We start from the raw sequence: 26373 nt of genomic DNA, 5'->3' as shown, positions 1-26373 counted from the left end.
ACTTCACAGCCTCCTCTCCCAAATACTGAGCAGGTCCAGCTGATCCCTGCATTGGTCCAAGTGGGAGACCGTTTGCTGTGTGAGCCACCATGATCTGGAAAGATGAGATGTGAGCTCTCCATGCCAAACAAACAGGTAGTGGAATTCAAAAATTCCTGGAGCTTTAAAGGGGGAGGGGCAGAAGGTTGCTTATCTGGCTGCATGGCAATGGAGTTGGAACTGCTGATCAGAGCGGTCAGGATGGGCGTTGTGGGATGCCTTCGGGGGGCCAATTAAAGCGATAAATTGAAGTGTGGAGTCTGCACTGGCAATTTGTTGACAAAAATTTTACATGAAAAGCCGTATGTCTCTTGTCAAGGTGGTTTTATTTTGTCAGTGAAACAGAGGATTTTATTGCCGAAAGTGGCATTGCAATGTGTACACCTCCACTGTTTCATCTACGAAAGTTGCCTTTCACTGAAACAATTTAGCAGTGTAGCCAAGGCCTAAGAGGTGACATAAAAGTATATAAAATAATGGATGGTAGAGTATTGCAAGAGATACAAAACATCATGCTTCAGGATTCAAATGAATCTCTAATAACTAGTATGGATTGGGATGAGACCTTCAAGGGGTGCAGATTAGTCTGCATCTGCCTACTTTTGGATTCTTTGGACATTCCTCTGAAGATCTGGTGCTGGCAGAGACAGGACCATATGGAATACAGGCCTGATCTGGTATGTTGGTTCCTAAGTTCCTATATTCAAACTGCACACACGTTACACTAGAGATAATTGAAATCTTTGAACATTTTCTTCATTATTTGAAAAATCCCTAAATTAGACTTTAAAAAAATCCTGCCTGACACCTCTTTTATCTCAATGTCTAAGCCTGTTTACCAAGATGAAAAGTACTCGCGCTCTTCACATGCTGACTCTCAAAGCCATGCCTCCTTTCTGCCATTTAAAGGAATGAAACCGTTTTAGACCGTTTACTTTCAGCTGATAAGCTTGTGATGGGTTGGATCACAGAAACCCTATTGGGGCTGCCAACTGATGTGCCAAGACTACTTCTGACCCTGCCTTCCCTGCCAGCTTGGGATTCCAGAACCATGCCTGGTTGTGCCAGACATGCTTGCCCATACAAACACAGACCCAGGTCTGAACCACGTCCCACAAACTGCATGCTTAACTGAAAGCAGCTTAAGAAGTGTTCCTGTCTTTAACACTCAGATGCCCAACTCCCAAATGGGGTCCAAACCCCAGATAAATCCGTTTCACCCTGTATAAAGCTTATGCAGGGTAAACTCATAAATTGTTCGCCCTCTATAGCACTAATAGGGAGAGATGTACAGCTGTTTGCCCCCCCCAGGTATTAATAAGTTATTAGGGTTAATTAATGAGTAAAAAGTGATTTTATTAAATACAAAGAGTAGGATTTAAGTGGTTCCAAGTAATGACAGACAGCACAAAGTAAATTACCAAACAAAATAAAATAAAATGCACAAGCCTATGCCTAATACAGTAAGAAAGTGATTACAGATGAAACCTCACCCTCAGAGATGTTCCAGTAAGCTTCTTTTACAGACTAGCCTCCTTCTAGTCTGGGTCCAGCAATCACTCATACCCCTGTGGTTACTGTCCTTTGTTCCAGTTTCTTTCAGATACCCTCTCCACCCCCAAAGGATATCTCTTGAGCCAGCTGAAGACAAAATGGAGGGATCATCCAATTTAAATAAACTTTCTCTTGTTGGTGGACACCCCTCCCTCCCCCTGTGTAGAATCCAGCTTCAAAATAGAGTTTTGGAGTCACATGGGCAAATTACATGTCCATGCATGACTGAGTTCCTTACCAGCCGAGCCACATTCCTGGGAAAGCTCAGATGTGGATTGGCATCTCCAAGTTCATTGCTGGCTAAAGTGTTTCTTGACTGGGCACTTACTGAGAATAGTCTTTTCTCAGGAAGCTGATTAACTGTTTGACTGAGGCTACTTAAGATTAATCAAGTACATAGCCAATATTCATAACTTCGAATACAAAAATGATACATGCATACAAATAGGATCAATAGATTCAGTAGATCACCTTTACAGAGATATGTTACATGGCATATGTAGCATAAAACATATTCCAGTTATGTCATATCTACATTCATAAGCATATTCCCATAAAGCATGATGGGGTGCAATGTCACAAAGCTGACTTTAAAATAGATTCTATAGTATAGGCCAAAAGAGCTTCTTTTCCTTTTCCAAAGTCTTAATAAAACATAAACAGAATTACAGTGCACAAACTGTAAAAAATACATAATCAGCAATGTATGAATTTGAAATACAGTTTAAAAAAGGAAGTATCTTTCCAAGATTTTTCTTAAACTGCGTGTCACAAGAAAACAAAGATTGGCAAAAATGTGTAATATGCACCCAACGAAAGAATGAAATGGGTGAGAAATGGCGAAATGAGGGGGGAAAAGGACAGGATGGAGAAAACGAGAACCATGGGGACAGGCAATGAAGGAAAGATTTAGAACCTGCTGGAAACCTGTTCTTTTTCTCATTTCCCATAAATCTATTTATTTAGATAAACTTCCCCAAAGTTTTTTTTTTTTTTAAATCAGCCTGTACCTGAATCAGGAAGTTTCTGAAATATTTTAAAAGTCTGAAACATTTCTTGGAAACTTTTAAATGTATTTAAAGTATTAAACTGTGGTTCCTTTTTGAAAAGAAACTATTTAAAAATGACATCTTTATTACAACATGGCCTGGTGTTACACTGATGCCACTGAATACAAATTCTGCAATAGCTTCACCTAAACTTAATGATTTTATTCATTACCTGTGAAATTGAGTAATACAATAAATATAATCGTCCCTATGTTGTTTATGATAAAATTAAATTAAGTTGTTTTATGTCATCTTTACATTTTCAGTTTTTAAATTGTCCATATTTTTATTGATGATGCATAATTACATCTTAGAAGTCTTTGGGGCAAAACTGGAGATTTTAGCAGTTGCATATAGGGTAGTTTGGGCTTTTAGCACTCAGGACAGCAATTTGGCATTGTGGGATATGAACATTAGCTAAATGTTTCTGTTAAAATGAACAGTGGTGACACAGCCCATTTGGATATTTAAATTGTCATCTTCAGGTAGGCTTCACACTTAACACTCCATTAACATGAATTTAGCCATTTCTCAGAGCTATTATTTCAGGTTTTATGTCCATGGGGAAAGTTTCACTGGTTTAAATTAAATTGTTTTTTAAACCATCTTCGTTCAACTGAGACAAATGCATATGGATACTGTTATTTGTGTTTAAGTGGCTTATTTGTTTAACCTAAACCTGTTACCAGTCGACTTACGCTAAATCAAAAAAGGCCACATTTATACCAAACTAAGAGTGTTCACACAGTGGTTTGCACTGTTTTAACTATATTGGTTTAAATTCACTCCTTAGGTTAAACTGATGCAACTATCCCAGGTAGACAAGACCTCATGCTGTCTGCAGACCATATAGACAAAAATCTAGTGATCTATGTGTGGTTCACATTTTCAAGTTTTTCCTTCGTTGTAACAGTTTGAAACAGAATTTTTAAAAGAAGCGAAGGCTTGGATTCTGGAGTAGAGTTCTACTATAAGGGATGTTTTTTGCAGAAAATTTCATGGCTACAAATCCATTTTGAGGCCTATCTGCTAACTTTACAGACTGAAGTTTTACTCCTGTTAGTGTTACAAAGTCAGTGCAGCTCTCGGAGAGTGCACTGGATTTTACTATGAACATCTTCAACAGAACTGTTAACTTTAACCTTTAACTGCAGAATCCGTATTGATGATGGGGGAACCAAAAGGAACATTTAGCTTTCATCTTCCAGGTTGAGATTGTATGGCTTGCACTTAAACTAAGTAGATTTGGTCTGGATTGGGAATTATTGAGAAACAAAATACAGGTCCCCAAGATGCCTTCTTTACAGCCTGTTGTCCAAGAAGAATCACAGTTTAAGAGCTAAAATGGGCCCTATACTAAGCAGGTGCGCCAATGAGCAAATCTTGTCACTCATATTTAAAACTCAACCACCCACTTTTGTCCCCAAATAGATCCTGCCATGGAGTTGTTGCAGTTGAAGCTTAATATTTCTACCTAAAGGGTATACTCTGTGGTATTCTGCTTTTTTTTCCTCAAAAAGGCAAGTGCAAGATACTAGCACAAGCAAACAACTCTTTCTTTGCAGTTCTAGATTTAAGTGCCACCTTGTGGACTGTTAGAAGCATTGGAGAAAACGAAATAACCACCCACACCTCTCATGTTGAAAAATCATCAAGTAAGGGCCTGATTGAGAAGAGATTTATGTAATAGTCATATTTTTCATAGAATTGACTTAAATAGAAGTAGGACATACACAGAAAAATATGTAGTGTGTGGTGACCTGTATTTTTCATTGCTGGCTGGCAAGAAGATTGTAACTTTCTCTTTCACATGATCTCACCATAGCATTTCATGCCTTTGTTACTTCACTTTGATTATTGCAATGTGTGCTACTTGGTGTTAGCCTTGAAGATTATTCAGTTAATGTAGATTGTGGCAGCCTACATGTTAATTTTGCTTCTCCTGGAGAAAATGTTGCACGTGTTCCTCTAATCAGCACTTTCTAGTTAATTTTTAATGTATGATTTCAGTGGTTGGTTTTTGACCTTTTGGAGCCATATGGTTTTGAGGTCCTGGTCCGTTTAGAAAGTCACTGTCTTTTAGTTTTGCTACTGTGGCAGTTGAAATCAGCTGAGGAGCTCAAGTCTATATCCAGCAAGTTAAATGGCAGCAGAATGTTTTCTTTTATGGGTCCTGGGCTGTGGAATATGTTTACTGAAATAATTTGTTCATTCAAATAATACTATAAAGGAAAATGTACACTGCTATCTTATAAATACCTAAGTCAACACATGGATTTCATATTGTGCTCTGGAGGTCAACTTACTTTGTCTTTATCAGATCAACATAGGAAATAAGTTTAGCCCGAAGGCCTTGTCATTAAAAATGCCTCTCCTGCAGTTGAAGGAGTGCACAATTGTATCTCTCCTGCAATAGCAGTGCAGAAGAAAAGAGGCACCTACTCAAGTACCTAGGACCAAACCATATTGACTTTATAGAACATCTTGAATTATATCTGGAAGCAAAGAGCACTGGTACAATACGCTTCCTATGGCAAAAATGGACTAATTGTAATTTCTCACTACTGATGAGGAGTAGCCTCAACTGTGGAGGTATGATAACCTGCCCTGGAAGTTACAAAGGCCTGGATATCCCACAAGGTGTTTTTCAGAGAGAGACCATTTCATTTGCCATACCAAACATAGCTTAAAACGAAAAGGTATTGAAGTGCAATCCTGTCCACCCCTTGGAGGGTTTGCAGGCAAGTCAACAGAACCTCAATGCCAGCAGTATCAATGGTAGCTGATTTATCTAACTAAATATGGACATTTGATCTTTTTGAATTGCTAGTTGGGTCATCAATCAGCCAAACAAACCAAGGGAGTCTCCATATCATGCTAACTATCCATGTTCTGGAAAGGAGGAGAAGAAACCTGTGATTGCAGCAAATCAGATTATTCCCCCCCCCCCAAAATTTTTTTTCCCATCCCTCACCCAAAAAAGACTTCTCACAGTCAGAGGGAGGAATCTGCTACTGACTAGAAACAGAAGCCTAGATTCACCAAGCTGTCCACAACTCAGAACAGTTCAGCAGGACTGCTTATATAGTGGCTATTGTGGAGAAGAAAACTTTCACTTTTACAATAGCCATGGCGTAAGATTGAAAACATTCTATACCACAATCTTTAGACCACATAGCTGAGGTAATGACCACCAATGGCATGCCAACCTTCATTCCATAGTTTTCATCTGTTATAGGTCAACTGTATAGCAACTTGATCTTTGAGGAGAATATGGCGAAATGATCAAGAAACTTCTTTGTGTCAAACTTGAACATTAGGTCCATTGCCTTAAATATTATGGGCTCCAGTTCAGCAAAGCATGTAAATATATGTTTAACTTTAAGAACACAAGTAAGTCCACTGAAGTCCAGTTAGATTAGAATTAGAAGTTAGCACTGAAGTTAAGCATATGCTTTATGTTTTCCTGAACTGGGGCCTATGTGGATGTCTCAGGAGGGAAACAAACAGAACATGAATAGTTTGTATGATATGGAGAGTCCCTGGTTGGTTGGTTGATGTCCCAGCTAGCAATTCAAATGCTATCCTTGCCTGGGATGTTTAGAGCTGCATTTTTTTAAGACTACAAAGTGGGGGGAAAACTCTTTTCTACTTAAAAATACAGTGAATTTTACAAGAGTTACTGTATAACTTTGTTCTTGGGCAAATGGGAAAAGTCTTGTTGGGAAAATTGCAAGATGGAAAGCTAATTATCATTATGCTATTTCACCAGTTATATAAAAATTGATTATGGATGTACCTTTTGGAAGCAGAGTGAACAACATAGTGATTTCCATACAACACCTCCCTTTTTCTTCATTAATTAATTGCTGACTCTGACCCATAGCTCTGTATTGGTACATCTAAAAGTATAATGTTATTTTATTAGTGTTTCTTAGTATATGACATCCATCCAGGATAGTCCCTCCTTCCATGCTCTTTTCTTTTTAATTTAAATGTTCTGTGTGTCAGGCCCAAAATAGTTGTTTGTTTCCCTCCACACAGCGGATCTAGTTTATAAGGTTACAAAATCCAAATAAAATATTTATGTGGTTATTGATCTCATCCTTCTTTTTTTGTTAAACATGAGCATTACATTTGATCATTAGATAATAATTTTTTGTTGTGTGGCATGTGGGGGGGCACATTGATTAGACAGTCGTTGCAGGTTGCTGCTCAGTGTCAGATCTAATCCTCTACACTTCTTATACTTCCTTCCCCTAGTCAACCCTCCACCCAACCTCATTTCACATAGGCACTGAATCATCTGTTCCACTGCATTGATTGGGTCAGATGTCAGGGAGACAGACCTGGGCATTATCAGCATACTGAAGACACATCAGCCAGTGTCCTTTGATTGCCCTTTCTTGCAGTCTCCGATACACGCTGAACAGAGGGGGAAGCCAGGTGTGAACCTTGTGCACTCTTCATGAGATAGCCCTCAAGTTACAGGAGCAGCCACAAAAAATAACTCAGATCTTTCACTGACCGAAAGGAGTAGAGTAATTCTAGAACTGCAGATGTCTGAATAATCATGCAGTTATATCAACATCTTATTTTTGGATTGAAAATAGAGAAAAAGAAAAAAGAGCAGTGGATTATTCTTTTCTGTAATTTGTAGATAAATTAATTTGCATAGCCTACATTTCTCAGGGAAAAAATACAATTAGAAATATAACCGTAACTTCCCAGTTACAGTGATATTACTGGGTTCGCAAGGTTTGAACATCACTAAAATGTAACAGCAATTCTCTAAATTTCATTTTTCGTATGTAGTTTTTATTTTTGGTCTGCAATAAGAACAATGAATTGACGTATTTGTACCCGATAGCATCTTCCGATTGCATTGCTGACGTATCAGTGTGGTTTTGGTGGTTTTGTAAAGCTGTTCATGACATGTAGGCTTGCAATCATATTCACACAATCATATTCACACAGTAACTTCAAACAAAACTTTTGAAGAAGAAAATATCATATTTTCCACAGACATTTTAGCAGATTTTATTTTTTCACTTTAGCATTTATTTTGGCTTTTTGAGTTAGTGCTGTTAGTCTAAGTCCTTACTATAAAGTATTTACAGAAAAAAAATGTTGTTGGTTGGTTTTGGAACAGAATTAACTACTTGTGGGCAAAAAAAATCATATTAATAAGATGTATCATATTTTAAAGAGCAGTGAGTATTAATATTCTTGTATTATGAGAGAATGGCACAAAGAGGAAAATAAAAGACCCAAGCATTTTACAATGACTTACAAATAATTTGTCTTAATTTTTCAGAAGCATTTTGTGGACACTATGATTTAATATGTCAAGTAATACATTATAATATTTTGTTAATACCTGGAGCCCAAGCACAGTGGAGGCACGTTCTTTTGAATACAGAATATCTAAAACGTATAGGGGCAGATCTTCAGCTGGTGTAAAGTATCACAGCTGCTTTGAAATCAATGAAGCTATGACAGTTTACATCAGCTGGGGATCTGCCCTGTGACCCATCTTCTTTCTATTTTCAAACTTCCTAAAAAAATAAAAAAATATATTTTTTTTTCTCATTTAATGAGTTGGAAGTATAGATGTCATACTCCACTAGGTTATGGGGGCAGGGAGAAGGAAGTAAGATATAAAGCCATCTGTTTTGTGCTTAGACATAGATAACTCTTTAGCTGTTGTAATTTTGAGTAGCTAATTACATAGAATAGGGTTTTCTGGTAGAACTGTAAAATTTCTGAATGAAGGGAAAGAATTAGATGCAACACAGTAGAATTTTAATAAAGTATTGGCAACTGTCTCACAAAATCATACTAGATATGAATTCAAATCGGCTTGGATAAGGACATTGTCATGTGGAATGCTAACTTGTTAGAATTTCTAAAAAAAGCTTAGTGATAAATGACAGTTTATCAGGATATACACATGTGAAAGAAGTGATACCACTGCTATCTTTGAGTTTCTATCATAAGGAAACTAAACCTATAGAGACGCTACCAAGTATAGTGTTTACTACTGAAATATCAGTGGAAATATATACCTTTTTCAACCCCTATTTAACATCTTTATTAGTGTTTGGGAAGAGGCAAAGGGTGTGGATGAGAGCAAATTTGCTCAGTTTCAGACCAGAGAAAACAGCAGTGATGTTGGTGAGTTGAGGAGAGCAACTGGACAATATGACACAGATTGTATCTGCCCCACACCTTGACTGAAAGTGTGTGTGTCTTCCACTTGTTACAGTTTGAGAGTCTGGTTAGATTTGCAATTACTATTGAATGGTAAACTTTCAACAATATCAAGACAGATTTTTTATATTTGCATCTGGCTAGGAGGTTATGATCTTTTCTTACCCAAAAGGACCTCATTGTAATTCATTCTTTTATCGATTTGTTACTTGATTACTGTACAGGAATATGCTCCACTTGAAGCTACATCTTGAATCCACTTGAAAATGAACTGATATAGAATGTGGCCTACCACTTGTTAAATGAAAGATGAAGCATAGAGTAGGTCTCCTATTTACCAGGGAAGAAGGGCTAATAATTGATGACATTGAGAAAGCTGAGGTATTTAATGCCTGTTTTGCTTCCATCTTTGCTAAAATGATTACTAGAGAGCAAATACTCAAAATAATTCATATTAACAAGGGTGAGGGAGCACAAGCCAAAATAGGGAAAGATCAGATTAAAGAATATTTGGATAAGTTAGAGGTATTCAAGTTGGCAGGGCCTAATGAAATTAATCTTAGGGTACTTAAGGAACTAACTGAAGAAATATCAGAACTGTTAGCAATTATCTTTGAGAATTCATGGAGGACAGGTAAAGTCCTGGAGGACTGAAGAAGGGCAAATATAGTGCCTATCTTTAGAAGGGGAACAAAGAGGAATTGGGAATTATGTACCACTCAGCCTAAATATGATACCTGAAAACATACTGTAACAAATTGTTTACAAATTAATTGTTTAATACCTAGAGGATAATAGGGTTATAAGGAATAAACAGCATGGATTTGTCAAAAACAAATCATGCCAAACAAACATAGTTTCCTTTTTTGATAGTTACTGGCCTAGTGGATAAGGGGAAAGTAGTAGACATGATATATCTTGATTTTTAGTAAGACTTTTGACACAGTCCCACATGACATTCTCATAAGAAAACTAGGGAAATGTGGTCTAGATGAAAATACTATAAGGTGCATGCTTAACTAGATAAAAGACCACATGTAGAGATTAGTTAGAGGGACTATCTAGTGGGGTTCTGCAGGGGCCAGTCCTGGGGTCGGTACTATTCAGACTGTTCATTAATGACTTGGATTATGGAGTGTAGAGTATGCTTATAAAATTTGTGGATGACTCCTTGCAACCCCTTCCAGCCTGTACTTTGGAGGACACGATTAGAGTTCAAAGAGACCTAGATAATTAGAGAATTGGTCTGAAATCAACAAGATGAGGTTGATAACGACAAGGCCAAAGTATTTCACTTGAGACGGAAAAATCTAATGCACAACTACAAAACAGGGATTAACTGGTGAGGTGGTAGTACTGATGAAAAGGATCTGGGAGTTATAGTTAAGGCTACAATTTAGTCATGGATATTTTTAGTAAAAGTCATGGACAGTTCATGGCTAAGATACAAAAAATCACAGAAGCCGTGACCTGTCCCTGACTTTTATTAAAAACATTCCTGACAAAATGGGGAGGGAGAAGGGTCCAGCACACTGCCCAATCTCCCTGCAGCAGCTGGGAGCTACAGGGTCCCCATTGCCCTGCGGAGCCCGTTGGGGAGCTTTGGGGGGCCCCCTCCAGCAGCCGCTAAGCAGCTCCGGGGTCCCTCTGCCATGGCCGGAGGCAGCTGTGGGGGGTAGGGGTAGGGGCTGAGCAGCGGCAGGGGGGTCCCCTGCCAGCCGCGACAGCTGGGGAGCTGTGGGAATCCCTTGCAGCTGCTGAGCAGCTCCGGAGTCCCTCTGCTGCTGCTGCCGCCGGTAACTGGGCAGCTCAGGGGTCCCCACTGGTGGCCAGTCAGTTGTGAGAAGGTCCCACTGCCACCATTGACGATGGCTGGGGAGCTGTGGGGTGGCCCCTTCCAGCAGCTGCTGAGCTGCTCCAGGATCCCTCTGCCTGTGCGGGGGTGGGGGGGGCACGGGGACCAGCTGCTTGCAGCTGCTGAGCAGCTGCAAGGTGGACCCTGCCAGTGGTGGCAGCTGGGGAGCTATGGGGTCCCTGCCAGTGCCGGCGGCCGGTCAGTTGCAGAGGTTGCCCGCAGAGGCTGGGCTGCTGCAGGGGTCCCTCGCTGCTGGCTTCAGCAGATGTTACTGAGCATGCTCAGTATACCCTAAGTAGCATATTCAGTCAGATAGCAGTTTTTCACACTACAGGGCGGCTGGTCAGCTGTGTTTATAAATTATTTCCAAGAGTGCTTAGAGCTTAGTGTAGGTGCCATTTTATTTGCCTTTATAACTATATAAATAAAAATAGAAAAGTAACATCACCACCCACTGCTGTGACCTGTCTGATGGATGACTTTTTTACTGTTTGCAATCTAGCAGGATTAAAAAAAAGACCATATAGTTACTTTATCAATAAATAAATTGCATTGCTCTTAAAATTTAAATCTTTTACTGACAGTTATTGCTATACGTGGTTTTCATACTTTATCATGACTTTTGTTTTAATGTCAGCAATTGAGACAATGAAATGATCAGCTGAAAATTAACCTTTCCCACCCACCAAAATTTGGAGGGAATTATTGTAAATAGCATGAACTGATCAAGATGTATTCTATTAATATACACTTTTTGACTATTAACATATAACTCATTGCTATTTATTTTGTCTCTTTTACAGATGATTCTTTGGGACTGGGATTTGAAACAGTGGTATAAACCCCATTATCAGGTCAGTCTATTGTATCTGCATTGGGAAAGCTAATATTAATCTAATGAAAATGCACTTTGAGATTAAAGGATTCCCTCTAGAATGGCAGATTTAAATTTTTCCACTGGAGTTTTATAGCTGTCTAACTTGCTGGTATTATTTCTTCAGTATGGTGATTATTCCTTCTTCTAATTTATCCTCACTTTCAGGTTCAGTTCTCTCTAATTCTTGACTGCAGTTGCAGGTTTGTGAGTGCAGGTATTGCAGAGTCAGTACAATGACAATATCCTGATATTGGTTCATACTCAAGGTGACTTGCTGGGCTTGTTGAGAACTCTATTTTGGTATTTCTCTGTGAAAGTAAATTCTTCCCAATAAGGCACATTCCTGGGATAATAGTTTAAAAATGCATAAAATTAAGAAAGTATACTTATTATTTTATGCAGAGCTGGTAGCGATACATGTAGTTAAGATTACCTAGCACTTTCTATTATAAGATCTTGTGTTCAGTTGCTTATAACTTTATCAAACTTTAATCATTTGGACTGAAATTTTCCATGCTGGGCGTCTCCCTTGGACCATTTATTTATGTACTTTTTTAAGATTTCAGCTAAAATGGTTCAGTCATTTTTCAAAAGAAGGTTAGGAAAAAAATGGTTTTTTCCCATGTTTAAAACCTCATATATACATACATACTTCATTGATAAATTCCAGTGTTTCAATGTGTTGGAGCAGAAACTTGAAATTTGGCATTGGGAGTTGACCTGGTATCAGGGGGTGTGCTTTTTCCCATCCCCATGAAAATCATCCCAAATGTTAGGCCAGTTGGAAGCCTCTCTAAAAACATAGTTAGCATGTGCTCAGTAAAGGCCTGCTTGAGTTTGGCAGCCAAATTATCTGAACTTTCTTTCTATACTACTTGTGCTCCATCCCACGGCTGCAGGGGCTGAGCAGAATTTTCCCAGTATTTATTCCTCCACGCTGCAGTGGCTCTGGGCATAGGAACTGAGGGCATAGAGACTGCCTCTCTGGTGCTCTCAGTGCTCCTTGTGTTGATGCCTAGATGCATGGAGGCAAAGGAGGAAGCAGCCTAACTGGACTGCAGAGGAATGGGGGAGGCAAAGAAAAGTTGTGGAAAGGTGATAGAAACAGGGAGGGCAGATGGAGAATACATGTCAGATGTGGGGCAGAGACAGGCTGAGGGGATACATGCTAAGGGTAGAGGGGGCAGACATGGTGGGCAAGGTTAGAAGGATCTGTAGCCAAGAGAGTATGCTCCCTTTTAGGACCTGGACTGGAACCCAAGATTGCCGAGTCTGTGTCCTCTGCTGTCTGATAAATAGCTGAAAAAACCTACTTGCAAAGTGTGCGTCTCATCCCCCTTTAGAGACTGGTCCACATAGCAATAATAGCTCTGATTCTCTCTCAGTTATTCCATTAGCTCCAATGGTAGAGATGTGTTTTATATCTAAAGTTCCAATAGTGCTGATGAGACATAGGATGGTTAATATCACTTCACTTGTTGGAGTTTCATCCATTTAAAAAGAATCTAGGACAATATATAAACCAAATTAAGTTTAACGACTGTTTATATTGCAAAGTCAAGCACTCAAAGGTTAGGAAATGCCAGAATTAAGGTTGCCTGTACAACCTTAATACACTCCCCTTTGGTATAGTCATTATAATAATCTTTGTTTACATGATCACATACTATTTTTCCACAGAACTTCTGTCTTATTCAGTGCCACAGGATGGACCATGCACTAGGATAACTAGAGTTGTCTAGTAAAAGAGGCTGTTGTCTTTTGCACCTCAGTCTCATTTGCTCAAGCAGCTGAAAGGTGTGGAATGAATGAAGCAGAGGTTTGCAGGTAGAGAAAGAATGGCCTCATGGCTTAAGCAGTTGAATGCCACAATAGTGAATTGGGTTTTATTCCTACTTCTGGTGCAGAGTTCCCATCTGATTCTGGGAAAGTCACTTAAAATAAGCCTTTCACAGGTGGCAACTATTGTGTATTCCTTGTTTTATGTGTGCCCAATTTGAGACACCTGCAGTTGGTTTTGCAAAACTGCTGAGTGCTCACAGCTGTAGCTGAAGCCAATGGGAGCTGTTCAATGAACTTATAAAGTCCATAAAAATGTGTAGTATTCTGAAAAATAAGGCCTTAGATGTCTCAAAGTTGGGTAACCAAATTTAGTGGACAATTGTGACTATTTTAGCTTTTATCTCTCCGTTCCTTCTTAACTTAGAGGAATTTTGTGACGATATATGAATTAATATTTGTGAAGTACTAAAGAATCATAGAATATCAGGGTTGGAAGGGACCTCAAGCGGTCATCTAGTCCAACCTCCTGCTCAAAGTAGGACCAATCCCCAATTTTTGCCCCAGATTCCTAAATGGCCCCCTCAAGGATTGAACTCTCAACCCTGGGTTTAGCAGGCCAATGCTAAAACCACTGAGTTATCCCTCCCCCCATAGTACTCACATACTATGAGGGTTAGCACCAGAGTAAAGCCCATCATAAAGCTTTTTTCAGTGCAGAGTTGCATGGTGTGCAGTAAATAAACCATGGAACAACACTTTAAATGATAAGGATAAAAAACAAATTGAATAGTTACGAAATCAGTGATCACTTTCCATCCTGAACACTAAGTGAGGCGGAGATCCTGTGGAAAAAATAGTATGTGACCATTATACATACACACAAGAGGACAAATCAATGTAGCATGTACAATCTTAATTCTGGCATTTCCTAATTCTTTGTCGCTTGACTTTGCAACCTTCACTTCTTCGAGTGATATCCCTGTGGGTGCTCCACTTCAGGTGTCGGTGTGTCCCAACGCGTTGATTGGAGATTTTCAGTACCAATATCCATCCAGGCTGCATGTGAACAATAGCTGTCCTGCAGCATCGTTGGTGCCTCATCCAGCGTGTATGCAGCCTAACCCCCTCAGTTCCTTCTCAACCATCCTTGGCCTGAGACAGAGCTCTGTGGTGGGTTCCCAGCATCTTCCTCTTAAGCCTCGAAAAATAGAATTAGAAGTAGTTTGAGTTTTCTATTATGTATTCTATTCTATAGCTAGTGTTTGTTTACTTAGTTTAAAAAAATCCAACTTTTTCCCATTAGTTCCCTCAGAGCAGGGAACACTTAACCCATTCAACAATGCCTGGTTCCTCCGGCTTTAAGAGGTTCAGCTCATGCCATGAAGCTATGCCTGTCTCAGATGGAAACCTATGTGTTCGCTGCCTCAGTGAGTCGCACATCCCCCAAAAGTGCACTAACTGTAGCAACCTGAAATCGAGCGCCAGGCATGACCAAGACTTCCACCTAAAATTGATTTTAATGGAGAAATCTCTCAAACCAGTCTCCGTTCCAGGACAACAGACCCCTTCCTCATCTGGCTCCCCGAGAAAATCCACTTTAACTAAGGACAATGCTCAGTCCTCTAAAAGATCGAGGAAAAGAGCCACGCCGTTTTCGCAGAGGGAACCACATAAAAAGAGATGGTCTCCTGCCAGGTCGCTGTCCTCGAAGCAGATCATCACTCGGGTGAGCGCCTTAGAGGCACCGGGCACCTCTGGCACCATCCGCACTGGGACTTCTGCCAAGCCCCGTTGGAAAGACAAGGAGTCGAGGCACAAATCTAAGAGTGCTTCCTCCTCTGCAGCACCGACCATGCCAGTGAGAGACACAGTGCAGAGACCCTTACCAGTGACCTCCACCACTGGCACTGATGACTCCATCAGCACTGAAGGACAGAACCAAGATAGCACTGCCTGCACCAAGCAAGTAGGTCTTCAAGCATCTCTTTTTCCAGTGGTCTCTACACTGCACAGGAATAATGTCTTTGTCTGACATGTCCAAAAGAGCAGGCAGTAATCTGGTACGTACTTCCATCCTGACATGGAGTTCCTACTTCAACTGTAAGAAATCTTTCTGTGTGATTGGATAGCTGCTTTTGTGTGTTCTGAGCTTTTTCCAGATGTTCTTTTACTTTATTCAGGTTCTGAAATCTCTATAAGGCTGCTACCACTGGGATTCTCCTTCTGTCCTCTGAGCAATTTTCCTGTTAATATTTGGGTTGATGAGTATGATTAATTATGTGCCAGTCACTGGCACATTGTGGTATTCCATAATGACCAAGTGTGTGTTTGTCCCTGATTCCCCTCCGTTTTTGAGCAATGACTGTGTGTCTGCAACACTTGTTTACCCAAATTCCACTCCTTTGCAGACATTTGGAACTAAAAGGTCACAAATGGGACACTGTCACATATAAGTGGTCACAGTGCGTCATGCCAGATAAATAGTGCTTTTAGTTTAGCAATAATTGAATTGGCAGTTTTATCTGGGATCTTTATCAGTCCTTAATACTTTGAATGTAGATCTTGCCATTTTTACATGTGCTTCAGTATTTTTCAAACAAATACATATTTCCCATTGTTGGAGACCTCATAAACTCATGACAGCTCTTTTGAATTGCTAGGACTTCTACGTGCACACCTTGAACATCCTTTTATTATCTTCTCAATATCGCCAGACATGCCAGTCCAGTATGTTGTTGCTTTCTCTGTCAGCTTGGTTCTCTGCATGTCCTGGTAAGCTTCATGTAACAATACTGAAACAATACTACGTTAGATACAGCCACCTTTTCTCCTACAAATAGGGTTCTATCCTGACACAAAAGCAGATCCTTCATAGGCAAGAAGGATTTAGTAGCAGGAAAAACATCTCTTTTGTGTCTTGACCATTCTTTTTGCATCCATGTCATTACTACATGGAGCTGCAAGTTTCTTTTCCTGTAGAGCCCTTTTTCTTCAAAAGATCTAACTCAGGGGTAGGCAACCTATGGCATGCGAGCTGATTTTCAGTGGCCTGGGTCCTGGCCACCAGTCCCGGGGGCTCCGCTGCTGGCCTGGGTTACCAGCCGCTGGCCCCCTGCCAGCTGGGGTTCTGTCTGCCAGCCCTGGGTCCCGGCCATCAGTCCCGGGAGCTCCACTACTGGCCTAGTGTACCGGCCGCCGGCCCCCTGCCAGCCGGGGTTCTGGCCCCACTCAGCCTGCTGCCAGCCTGAGGTCTTGGCCACCGGCCTGGGGCTCTCCAGCTGCCCCCAGCTGGCCCACTGGCCCCAGCCTGGGGCAGTGAGGGGTGCAGATGGGGCAAGAGGGGGCACAGCTCAGCACTCCCACCTTAAAAATTGTTCCAGCGCTACTGTACTGGGATATTTTTAAGTCCTGATTTGCTGCTTACATCACTATCATGCCACGTGGAACAGTGCACTGCGTTTGACGATGAGATTAGAATGTACGTGCAAGAACTGGAATCAGAATTTTCTGACAGATTTCAAGATTTCCAGCTATTTGGCCCAATGCTTTCTTTTCTAATTAAACCTGAAAAGTTCAACGAAAGCGACTTGGATTTGTCTGTATTTCAAAGGATGGGCGTTGAAGATTTCGAAATGCAGCTCATTCAGTTAAAAAGAATTGTGGGCATCAAAGTTTGGAGATCTGCGGAGTGCACTTGAAACTCTGTTCTGAACTGCTGGACATCCCTGCCAGTGAAATTTATCTGTTCGAAGAAAATTGCGTTTGCATTTGGATCCACATGCTTGTGTGAACAGGTATTTTCACACATAAAATCTGTCCTCTGTCCCTCTCGGAGCCAGTTAACAACTGATCACTCAGAAGCCTGTGTGCAGCTTAAAGTATCCAAATACGTGCCAGACATTGGAAAACGTAGCAAGGAAAAGCAAGGGCAAGGATCACACTAAACTGATAAGATCTGCATTTTAATGTAATTTTATATGAAGCTTCTTAAACATTTTAAAAACCTTATTTACTTTACATACAACAACAGTTTAGTTATATATTATAGATTTATAGAAAGATACCTTCTAAAAACATTAAAATGTATTACTGGCACGCGAAACCTTAAACTAGAGTGAATAAATGAAGACTCAGCACACCATTTTTGAAAGGTTGCCGACCCCTGATCTAACTCCTTGCAATATCACTGTCTGTCTCACTCTTTTTATAAAAATAGTTTAGAATTGAATCATTTCTTTATTGAACTTGACATTTTTTGGTATATTCCATTCCTATCAGCTGGGTGCAAGATTTGGTCATGCAGCTCTGTTGTTTCTGCCATAATGATAATATTGCCATAATAATTCCTTGAATATGGCCAAAGATCTCCTGATGTTTCTGCTGGAATACCTGGTTGCAGACTTGATTCCACATGGCAGGTGGCATAAATGGTATGTTCCCCATAGGATTATTGAATGTGCAGATACACAAGGGTAACTTATCCAACCCTATCTGCTAACTTCCATCCTGTTAATCAAGAATAGTATCAGGTGGAGACTATTGTCTTTCCTGACACAGAGGTCAAAGTACTGTGTGATGAGTATGATGTGCTGTTGTCTGTGTACTGACTTTCAGGCCCATGTGTCCAGACATATCCAGTGTGCCATTCTTCTGTATAATCACAAGGCTGTTAAACCAGTTCACGAGTCCTTGAACTCTGCTTACAAATCCTATTTTCTAAATTTTGTGCAGAGTGCCTTTCATTGTGCTAGATAGGCTTAAGGATATCTTCCAACATCTGCAGACAACAAGTAAGCTGTATGTTTATGATGCTGTTACTCAAGCTCCCCAAGGTCTGAAATACATCTTTGTATCTGGCAATCAGGCTTTCCTTGGTGATAAAGGTCAGTTATTGCTAGAATGTCAGTTGAGCAGGTTCGATTCCATACCTCACAGCTGCTCTGCCTCTTATCAGGATTGGTGAAATCTGAGGTTTTTTTCAGGCATTTGTCTGTGTGTTCCACTTATGGTTACTTGCACACCATGCACTAGATATCAGAATGCTTTAGCCAGCAGTGTCCATTGGTTGCACCTGCTCCCTTGATGACTTTGAGTCCCTCTCTTCCTTCAAAGGTATAAAGGGGGCCGAGTGACAAGCCAACCCTTGGTTCCTTTCCACTGCTTTTTGCTGTGACAGATACCCAGCTGTACTGTCCACTTCCCCTGCCCCCCTGTCACATATTTGATTAGTTTTTTTAATAAATAGTTTATTGGTTATTTAGATTTAGTAATTGGTGTAATAATTTAGAGGGTTTTAGCTTTATTTAGTTTTTCTGTCCTGTACAGGGGCGTCTGACATTATGTTGGGACTAAGACCCCTGGGCTTTAAATTTCATGAGTCTTGTTGGGTAGTTATGACCATTAGTGGCACACATTTATACTGTCTTGACCTTTTAGGGGAGGGCCATGAAAAAGAGAAATGTAAGAATTGTAAAGCCCTTACTGAAGGGGCAGCTAAATCTAGGAGTAATAGGAAGAAGTTATTTCTTTTAAAGAAAGGTAGGAGGCTAGTCTCTGAACTAGATGGGAGTCAGAACCCACTAGTCAGCACAATCGTCAGTGAAAAGTGCCCCAACGACTGCCTTAACCTCTGGGACTCTGGTCATTCCTGCCATTGCAGCTGTGAGCAGTGACAAGTATCACTCCGCAGGAGTGCAGAGGAAGATTTCCTGGCAAGACTTCCTCCAAAAGAAAGAGCTGTTTTTTTGCCAGGGTGTGTGTGTTTGTTTGCTTATGCCTTTTGCTGGGGGACGGGAAAGGGGTGGTGGTGGTAGTGTACAAAAACCATTTTCTGTCTGGGGTGGTAAAACACGTAGACCAGCTCTGGTCATGTGCCTCAGATGCTGGCACACTTATAATCTTCTGCAGTGTTGATTTGTTCAGTGCAGTCATTCTCAGCACAGCAGCTGTCAGGCCCTGTGCATTTGAAGCCAGTTGCTGCTGCTTCAATAATCCCAATTCTGACTCCTCTGGCAGCAGTGCTACTGCTGCTGGTATTAGTGTCCCCAGTGTGGGCTTCGTTATTACCAGGCCAACCTATGCCGCAGCACCACCTGGTGCCAAACCATATGGCACACAATGATTTGACTACTTCCATGCAGCCTAACTCCCCCTTATTAGAGGTTTCTGTCATTCAGGAGATGCTTTTTAAGTCACATGGGAGTTATGGTGGTAAGCCCCTTTCAGGGGGCAATTCTCACACTGCCTTGCAAGCAGGTCTCTTGGAAGAAGAAGATGAATATTCCTCTTCATCTTCTATTAGTGGAGGTGTTTCACCCTCTTAGCCTTTGGGATACCTCTCATGACTGACTTATTTATTTATTTGAGAGTCAGGTCAGGCATACGGGTAAATGCAGACATGTTCAAAAGTCCCCAATGGGTATGCCCACCCTGGCATACCCATATGGACAAACTGCTTGGCCTGAGTGGTGCCCATGGGGCCCATATCCTATAGTGAAGCATTCTTCAGCTTCTGGTTCCAGAGCTAGATCTCCTTCTCCCTAGGCCCACCTCTAAAGCAACAGCAGCTATAACAGAAAAGTACTCATCTTGCTGACTGAAATCTTCTCCACATCAGATTCTGTGAATATATACCTCAACAAGTTCCTGAAGCTGTCCCAGGACACAGTCACCAGATGAGGCCAGATGTCTTTGTCAGATGATTATGGAATGACTTACAGCAGGGGTCTCAAACTCAATTTACTTTAGGGCCAGTGAAAGTCCTCAAATCCTCCCAGCGGGCCAGTAATGTCACTGAAGATGGTGTTCAGAAAAGAAAATGTTTATATTTTTTATTTTGAATTTCTTAGAAATAATAAAACTGTCATACAACTTTATACAACTCTTCACCTGCAGAGAGTTTTTAGTGTTTGCCAGACACCAGCCAACGCTTCAGTTCTGTCAGTTTGTTGATGTTTGGCCTCAGTGACTGATCAGTTGAAACCTTCAGGATTGCAGCAAGGTGTGCATCAGATAGTTGTGTTCGGTATTTTGACTTGTTTATATTCATTGTGGAAAAAAGTGACACTGCCTCCATGGCTGACTCTCCCTGGTGACTAGTGATGGTATCTCTGTCCCTCTCCCCCAGCCAATGGGAGCTGCGAGGGCGGCGCCTGCAGCAGACATTGGGCAGCATATCTGCATGCGTCTCTCCTCTGCGGGCCGTAGTGGGCAGGTTCTCGGGCTGCAGATGGCCCATGGGCCAGGACTTTGAGACCCCTGACTTGCAGAGTGGCAGAAGTTGTGGAAATGCAGTTCAGCCTGTCCAAGAGAAAAGGTGTAAATTGTTGAACTTATTACATACATCCACTACAAAGGGGCTTGTGCAATATAAATGAAGACTTAGTTATGTCAGACTCCAGCCTCTGTACCACCAACCTCTACAAAATTTGAAAAAAACTATTAGGTTCCTTTAGTGGGCTTTGAGTATTTTCTACATTCATCCTTCTCTGTGGTCTTTAGTTGTGACCATGGCACAAGAGAAGTCAAAATATCAATATTTTAGAACTACTCCAAAGGAAAAGGAGTCAAAAAGATTGGACCTTCTGAGGAAAAAGAGTTATTCGTCAGCTAGCCTTCAATTTTGCATAGTGAATTATCAGACCCTTCTTTCACATTATGATTTCCATGTGCTGAGCAAGGTTGCTTAGTTCCTCAAAAAACTTTCTTCTGACTCCAGGGAAAAATTTAAATCTTGGAGGGTCCATTAATACTGAAGGCCTCCTTACAGGCTTCAACTGATTCTTCAGATATGGCTTTGCAATTGATAGCGATCGTCATGCAGCATGTCATGGCTCTAGTCATTTGGATTGCTAAAGAAGGTTCAAACTACACTAGAAGACCTTCCTTTTGAAGGAACATAAGAATGGCCATTCTCTCCCTCCCATGAGTGCAGCATACTGGTAAGAAATGAATTCTACTTGCTCCACTGTATAGCAGTCCGCCACTACTCCATTATCAGAGAACATCAGATTTCTCTAAGAACAAATGGTGATTCTGTAAGAGGAGACCTTTGTCTACATTTACTAAGATGAATGCTAAGGTGTTGTATGGCTCCAAGTGCAGTCGTTTTGACATGTATATTGAGTGCTGCCAACCAATCCTGGAAGATCTTTTCACTTTCCTTACCCCTTTTTGGGACCATTCCAGGAGGGATGGAGGAATAATACTACAGACCAATATGTACTGGAAATAATTCAGAGAGGTCACTCTATGCAATTCCAAGAAATTCCTACCCTAATCCACCTCTTTAGGGACCCTTGTCATAAGAGTCTCCTTCAGCGGGAGGTTCAATCTTTGCTGGCTCTCAGTGCTATAGAGGAGGTTCCCCTTCAGTATTGGAGGGAAAGGGTTCCATTCCCAATATTGTCTAGTTCCTAAGAAATCAGAAACCTCGTGTTCAATTTTAGACCTGAGAAATTCCTTTGTTTGCCAGTTCAAATTTTAAATGGTAATCTTGTTCTCCATACTTCTTCCCTAGATCCTGTAAGTTGGTTTGGAGCTTTCGATCTACAAGACACATATTCCAGCCAGCCAGCAAACAGGAAATATTTTCATTTTTCAGTGGGATAAAATGCACGTCATCAGTAGAGAGTCCTTCCTTTTGTGTTGTTGATGACATTGAGAACCTTCATGAAATTTCTGGCAGCACATGTCGGGAAAAGGAATGTGTTGGTTGACCTGTATCTAGACCAGTGTTTTTCAGCCTTTTCAGGTTGGCAACCCCTTATCTGAAATCAAACATTTGTGTGCCTCCCTTACTTTTTTTTAAAACTCTTATAGTAAATGTTTCAATTACAATAGCGACAAGCCTCTAGAATTGGTTTGTGTGTGTATTTCGAGAGATTGACGGGTAACACTTGACCTTGAAGAGGAGTGAAATTTTCTTTGCTTTGGCTGTAATAAAATTTAACACCTTGTGATCCCCCACTTGCCTTTTGGGACCTGCAGAGGACACAATCCGCAAGTTGAAATGCAGTGATCAAGATTACTGGTTGGTGAGCGGGTCTTTTCCCAAACAGGTGATAAACAGTGTTCAATACATCATTCATCTGTTCTGCAGGCTGGAACTGAATAAACAAGAAGTCTCAGTTAACCCCAGATCAAAAGGTAGAATTTATTGGGGCTGTAACGAAATCCACAGTGGCTCAAGAATAACTGCCATAGACTAGATTCAACAACATGCTAGAATTGATTAATCAGTTTCAGAATAGCATACATACTAAAGTGAAGACTTGTATTTGGATTTTAGGTCACATGGCTTCATGGTCTGCCATCCCACTGTGTGATTTTTTTCAGAGAGATAAGCTTACACTCTAATCACACTCTAAATTTCTCCCCAAAGTGAACTCTGATTTCCACTTAAATCAGACTATAAACTTACCTGTTTTTTTCACAAAGCCACATTCATCCAAGGGTAAGGCTGTGTTACATACTCTAGATCAGTGATTCTTTTTGGGCTCAGGACTCATTTGTCGCTGGCTTACTAAATATTTCTTACCCAAGATATATAATACACGTATTATCATAATAAGTACTAAATAAGTACACCGTGCATACCATAGAGGCAGCTCCTGTCCCACAGGGCTGGGCTGGGCTTGGCTCCCCGCTCCAACCATTGTGACCTCTGAGGTTGCAGCGCTGCCCAGATTTGGTCCAGCCACACTGTTGGGAGCCAGCCATGCATTGCAACCTGGTGCATGGGGTCATAGCACCACTCACTCACATTTGGCCCATGTGGTTCCTTGTCATCATGACAGAATGGCAGCTGGACCAAACCTGAGTGTTTGCTGCAACCCTGAGCACCAGGTCACAATGCCAGGAGTCAAGGCTGAGCCCAGCCAGCTCTGTGGGACCAGGGCTGCCTCTGCAGGCTGTGTGTGTGTTTGCGGAATACGATCTGCAACACCCACCCCAAAGGGCCTCCCATGTCCCCGAGGGACAGGACACCCCCCCCACACGACTCTTTGATACGTTCTGGGGCCCCAATTTTAGGTCATGACCTCGGGTTGTGAAACTGTGCTTTAGATATTCTCTGAGCTGTTTTTTGACTTAAGTAGAACAAAACCATTCAGGAATTTTCCTAGTCTATTTGTTTCTATTGCTGAGAAATCCGAAGGTCAGGCAGATTTGACCCAGAGACTCTCTAACTTGGTGACAGGTTTCAGAGTAGCAGCCGTGTTAGTTTGTATCCGCAAAAAGAAAAGGAGTACGTGTGGCACCTTAGAGACTAACAAATTTATTTGAGCATAAGCTTTCATGAGCTACAGCTCACTTCTCACGAAAGTTTATGCTCAAATAAATTTGTTAGTCTCTAAGGTGCCACAAGTACTCTTTTTCTTTCTAACTAGGTGGTGTCAAATTCCATAAAACTATGTTGTGATGTGACCAGTTTACAACTCCCAGATAACCTTTCTTCTGACTTGATGTTCAAAGTCAGCAAATTCTTGTAGTTTTGTATTTTTTGTCTATGTAACAGGGGTGGCCAAACTTACTGACTCTCCAAGCCGCATACAATAATCTTCAGATGTTCAAGAGCCAGGCGTGTTTGCCAGGGCTTGGGCTTCTGCCCTGCAAGGGCCTCTTGTGGGACAGAAGCCCCTAGCCCTGCCTCCCTGCTAGGCAGAAGCCCCTAGCCCCCACCCCACCACAGGGCAGAAACCCTGAGCTCCCCTCCCGTCAAGTCTGATAGGCGAAGAATGTCGGGGGGCACCACAAGCATACTTCAACTGCAAAAGAGCTGCATGTGTCTCTCAAGCCATGGTTTAGCCCCCCTGATGTATAAGAACATTGAGCATGGTCTCATAGGCAAACATTGGCCTCTAGTCCTGTTTCTACTTTGAACTTTACAGAAAGTCCCCCTACCATTAGTTCCAGCACCCAGACATTATCCTGGGATTTGTTCTGCTTGATCAGGCCTAGATCACCATTTCTAGGAATAAACTGATCATATCCTGCTCATGTACAGGCAATTTTCTTTTCCCTTTTTACTAGTTAATTGGTGTCTCCACTTTTATAGTTTAGCCAAATGGTTTTTAACTACTGTTCATTTGATAAGACTTTCCATATGCTGTACAATCACACAGGTCCACATTGCCAGCATATTTTACTGAAGTCTGGTTTGTGTCGCTCTTTAGGCTTTGTTTTGATAATTTCTAACTTCCTCATGTTCATTTCTTGTGGAACACACTCACATTCAGCTACTTTAGCTCCTACCAGTATTCATTCAACCACCATCGCTGCTGTCCTATCTAAAAGGTTCCTCTCTTTAGATTAGAGCCATTGGCAATGTACTAGCTCCAAGGTCTGCAATACTCCATTCCTCTCTCCTCAATCTCAATTTATTCCTGCTCCTCTTTCTGCAACACCTGTGTTCCTGCCAGAGTATTATCAAAGCCCTTCTAGAAAGAGGGCCCATAAAACTGGCTGATTTGTTGCCAACAGCTCTGAGGATTAGGGAAATTTCTCAAGCGACATCGCTTTAAATTCTGTCCCTGATCACTTTTCCTCAAGAGAAAAGCACCTAGTAGATATAGGCTCTCCACTGCTTCATTTAGGACCAAGGAGATCTACTCTGTTTTATGCTAGCAAGATGAAACCCAAGAGTGGTAATCCTGTCAAATATGTCATAGGAAACAGAATTACAGGTAAGTGTATCTTTTTTGGCGCAGTATATCCAATTCACTGGACTATATTTAGGAAGTTCCTCTTATTCCAAGTTCATATATTGCTATGCAAGGTTTTTCCGCCACATGGTTATCCGTTTTCCTCTGCTTAATTCTTCTGCTTTGAAGGCCTTATTTTAAAACCACCATGCTTTCACCTCAGAAGTGACTGGTACTAGGAACATACCAATACAACTTCTTAGGGCTTGTCTATAGGAACATTTAAAGCTGGGGCATAAATTTATCGCGCCTGCTAGTGTGCCACTCACTAAGTGGAGTGCTAATTTTTGTTCTGAACTATTAGTTATTGTATAGGTTTTACTGAATAAGCTATACTACTATACAAAAGTGCGCAAAGTGATTTATGCTTAAACTATATTTTTTAGAAAACCTCACCTTAGCTAAATACCAGGGCATACTAACTTTCCATCACAAGGCCACAGTCAGAAACCACACAAATATTTACAGTGATAATTATGAAAACTTTTTTTTATTTGATTTTGATTTTTTAAGCAGTGGGGATGGGAAAGGCTATTCTTTTTTGGAAGAGGAAAAATAAGAAAAGATATTAAATGTCACCTCAGAATTCCTTGTCCTTTGAATTTTTGCAGATACTTTCTCACTACTTGTTTTTCTTTTCTTTGTTCTTCTGTTCTGTTACTCAGTTCAGGTATTTCAACGAATCAATTCCAGTTCTAAATTTCTTGTTGCTTGTAGCCTCATTTGCTTTCTTTGACTTCTGATTCCATACCCCAAATTTTTTTAAAAAGAGAAAGCTTTCTAATATGAAGTTAAAGCTTCTCCTTTCTGAATGTTAGTTCATGTCCATCCATTTACTAATTACTATTATCCTGTAATAAAACCAAATTAATTATGAAAGCATTTTGTGGCCTTCATATGAAATTTGAGTCACCTTTCAGTACATTATTTCCAGAGTAAACAAATTCAATTCCTTATTGGTTTCCTAACAGGACAATCTGCCAGTGCTGGAAATGAATCTTGTAGCCCTACCTGTCTTTTTTATGCTTTGAATATTTTTTTTTAAATAGTAGATGAACAGTATCTTTTAATAATGTCACAGATTAAGACTATGTATTCACTTTTGTTTGTTCTAAACATATGAATTACTTCATATTTTAAGACATTAGCCACTGTTCACTCACTTCTTAGTTCTATATAGACCTTTTTATAAATTGCCTTACTTCGCTGATTCTTCATCTCTGAGTCTGCACACTCAAAGGGTCTCATTGTGGATGCTGAGTGCTTCTGAAATACAAATAGTAATAAATAGTAATTATATCT

General features: G+C 40.8%; 1 protein-coding gene across 1 annotated transcript in view; it reads left to right on the top strand.

Annotated features, from left to right (window-relative positions):
* The window catches only part of PDE3B (phosphodiesterase 3B), a 235263-nt gene that overhangs the window by 123809 nt on the left and 85081 nt on the right, over positions 1 to 26373 (top strand). The window contains exon 2 of the mRNA XM_084630738.1: positions 11514 to 11564. Coding sequence (XP_084486864.1) covers positions 11514 to 11564 — 51 coding nt within the window. The remainder of the gene's footprint in view (positions 1 to 11513; positions 11565 to 26373) is intronic.

Source organism: Lepidochelys olivacea, assembly GCF_965140295.1.
Source record: "Lepidochelys olivacea isolate rLepOli2 genome assembly, chromosome: 6".
Classification (NCBI taxonomy): domain Eukaryota; kingdom Metazoa; phylum Chordata; order Testudines; family Cheloniidae; genus Lepidochelys; species Lepidochelys olivacea.
Note: the sequence above shows the minus strand (reverse complement) of the source record. Positions and strands in the feature narration are given on the sequence as shown.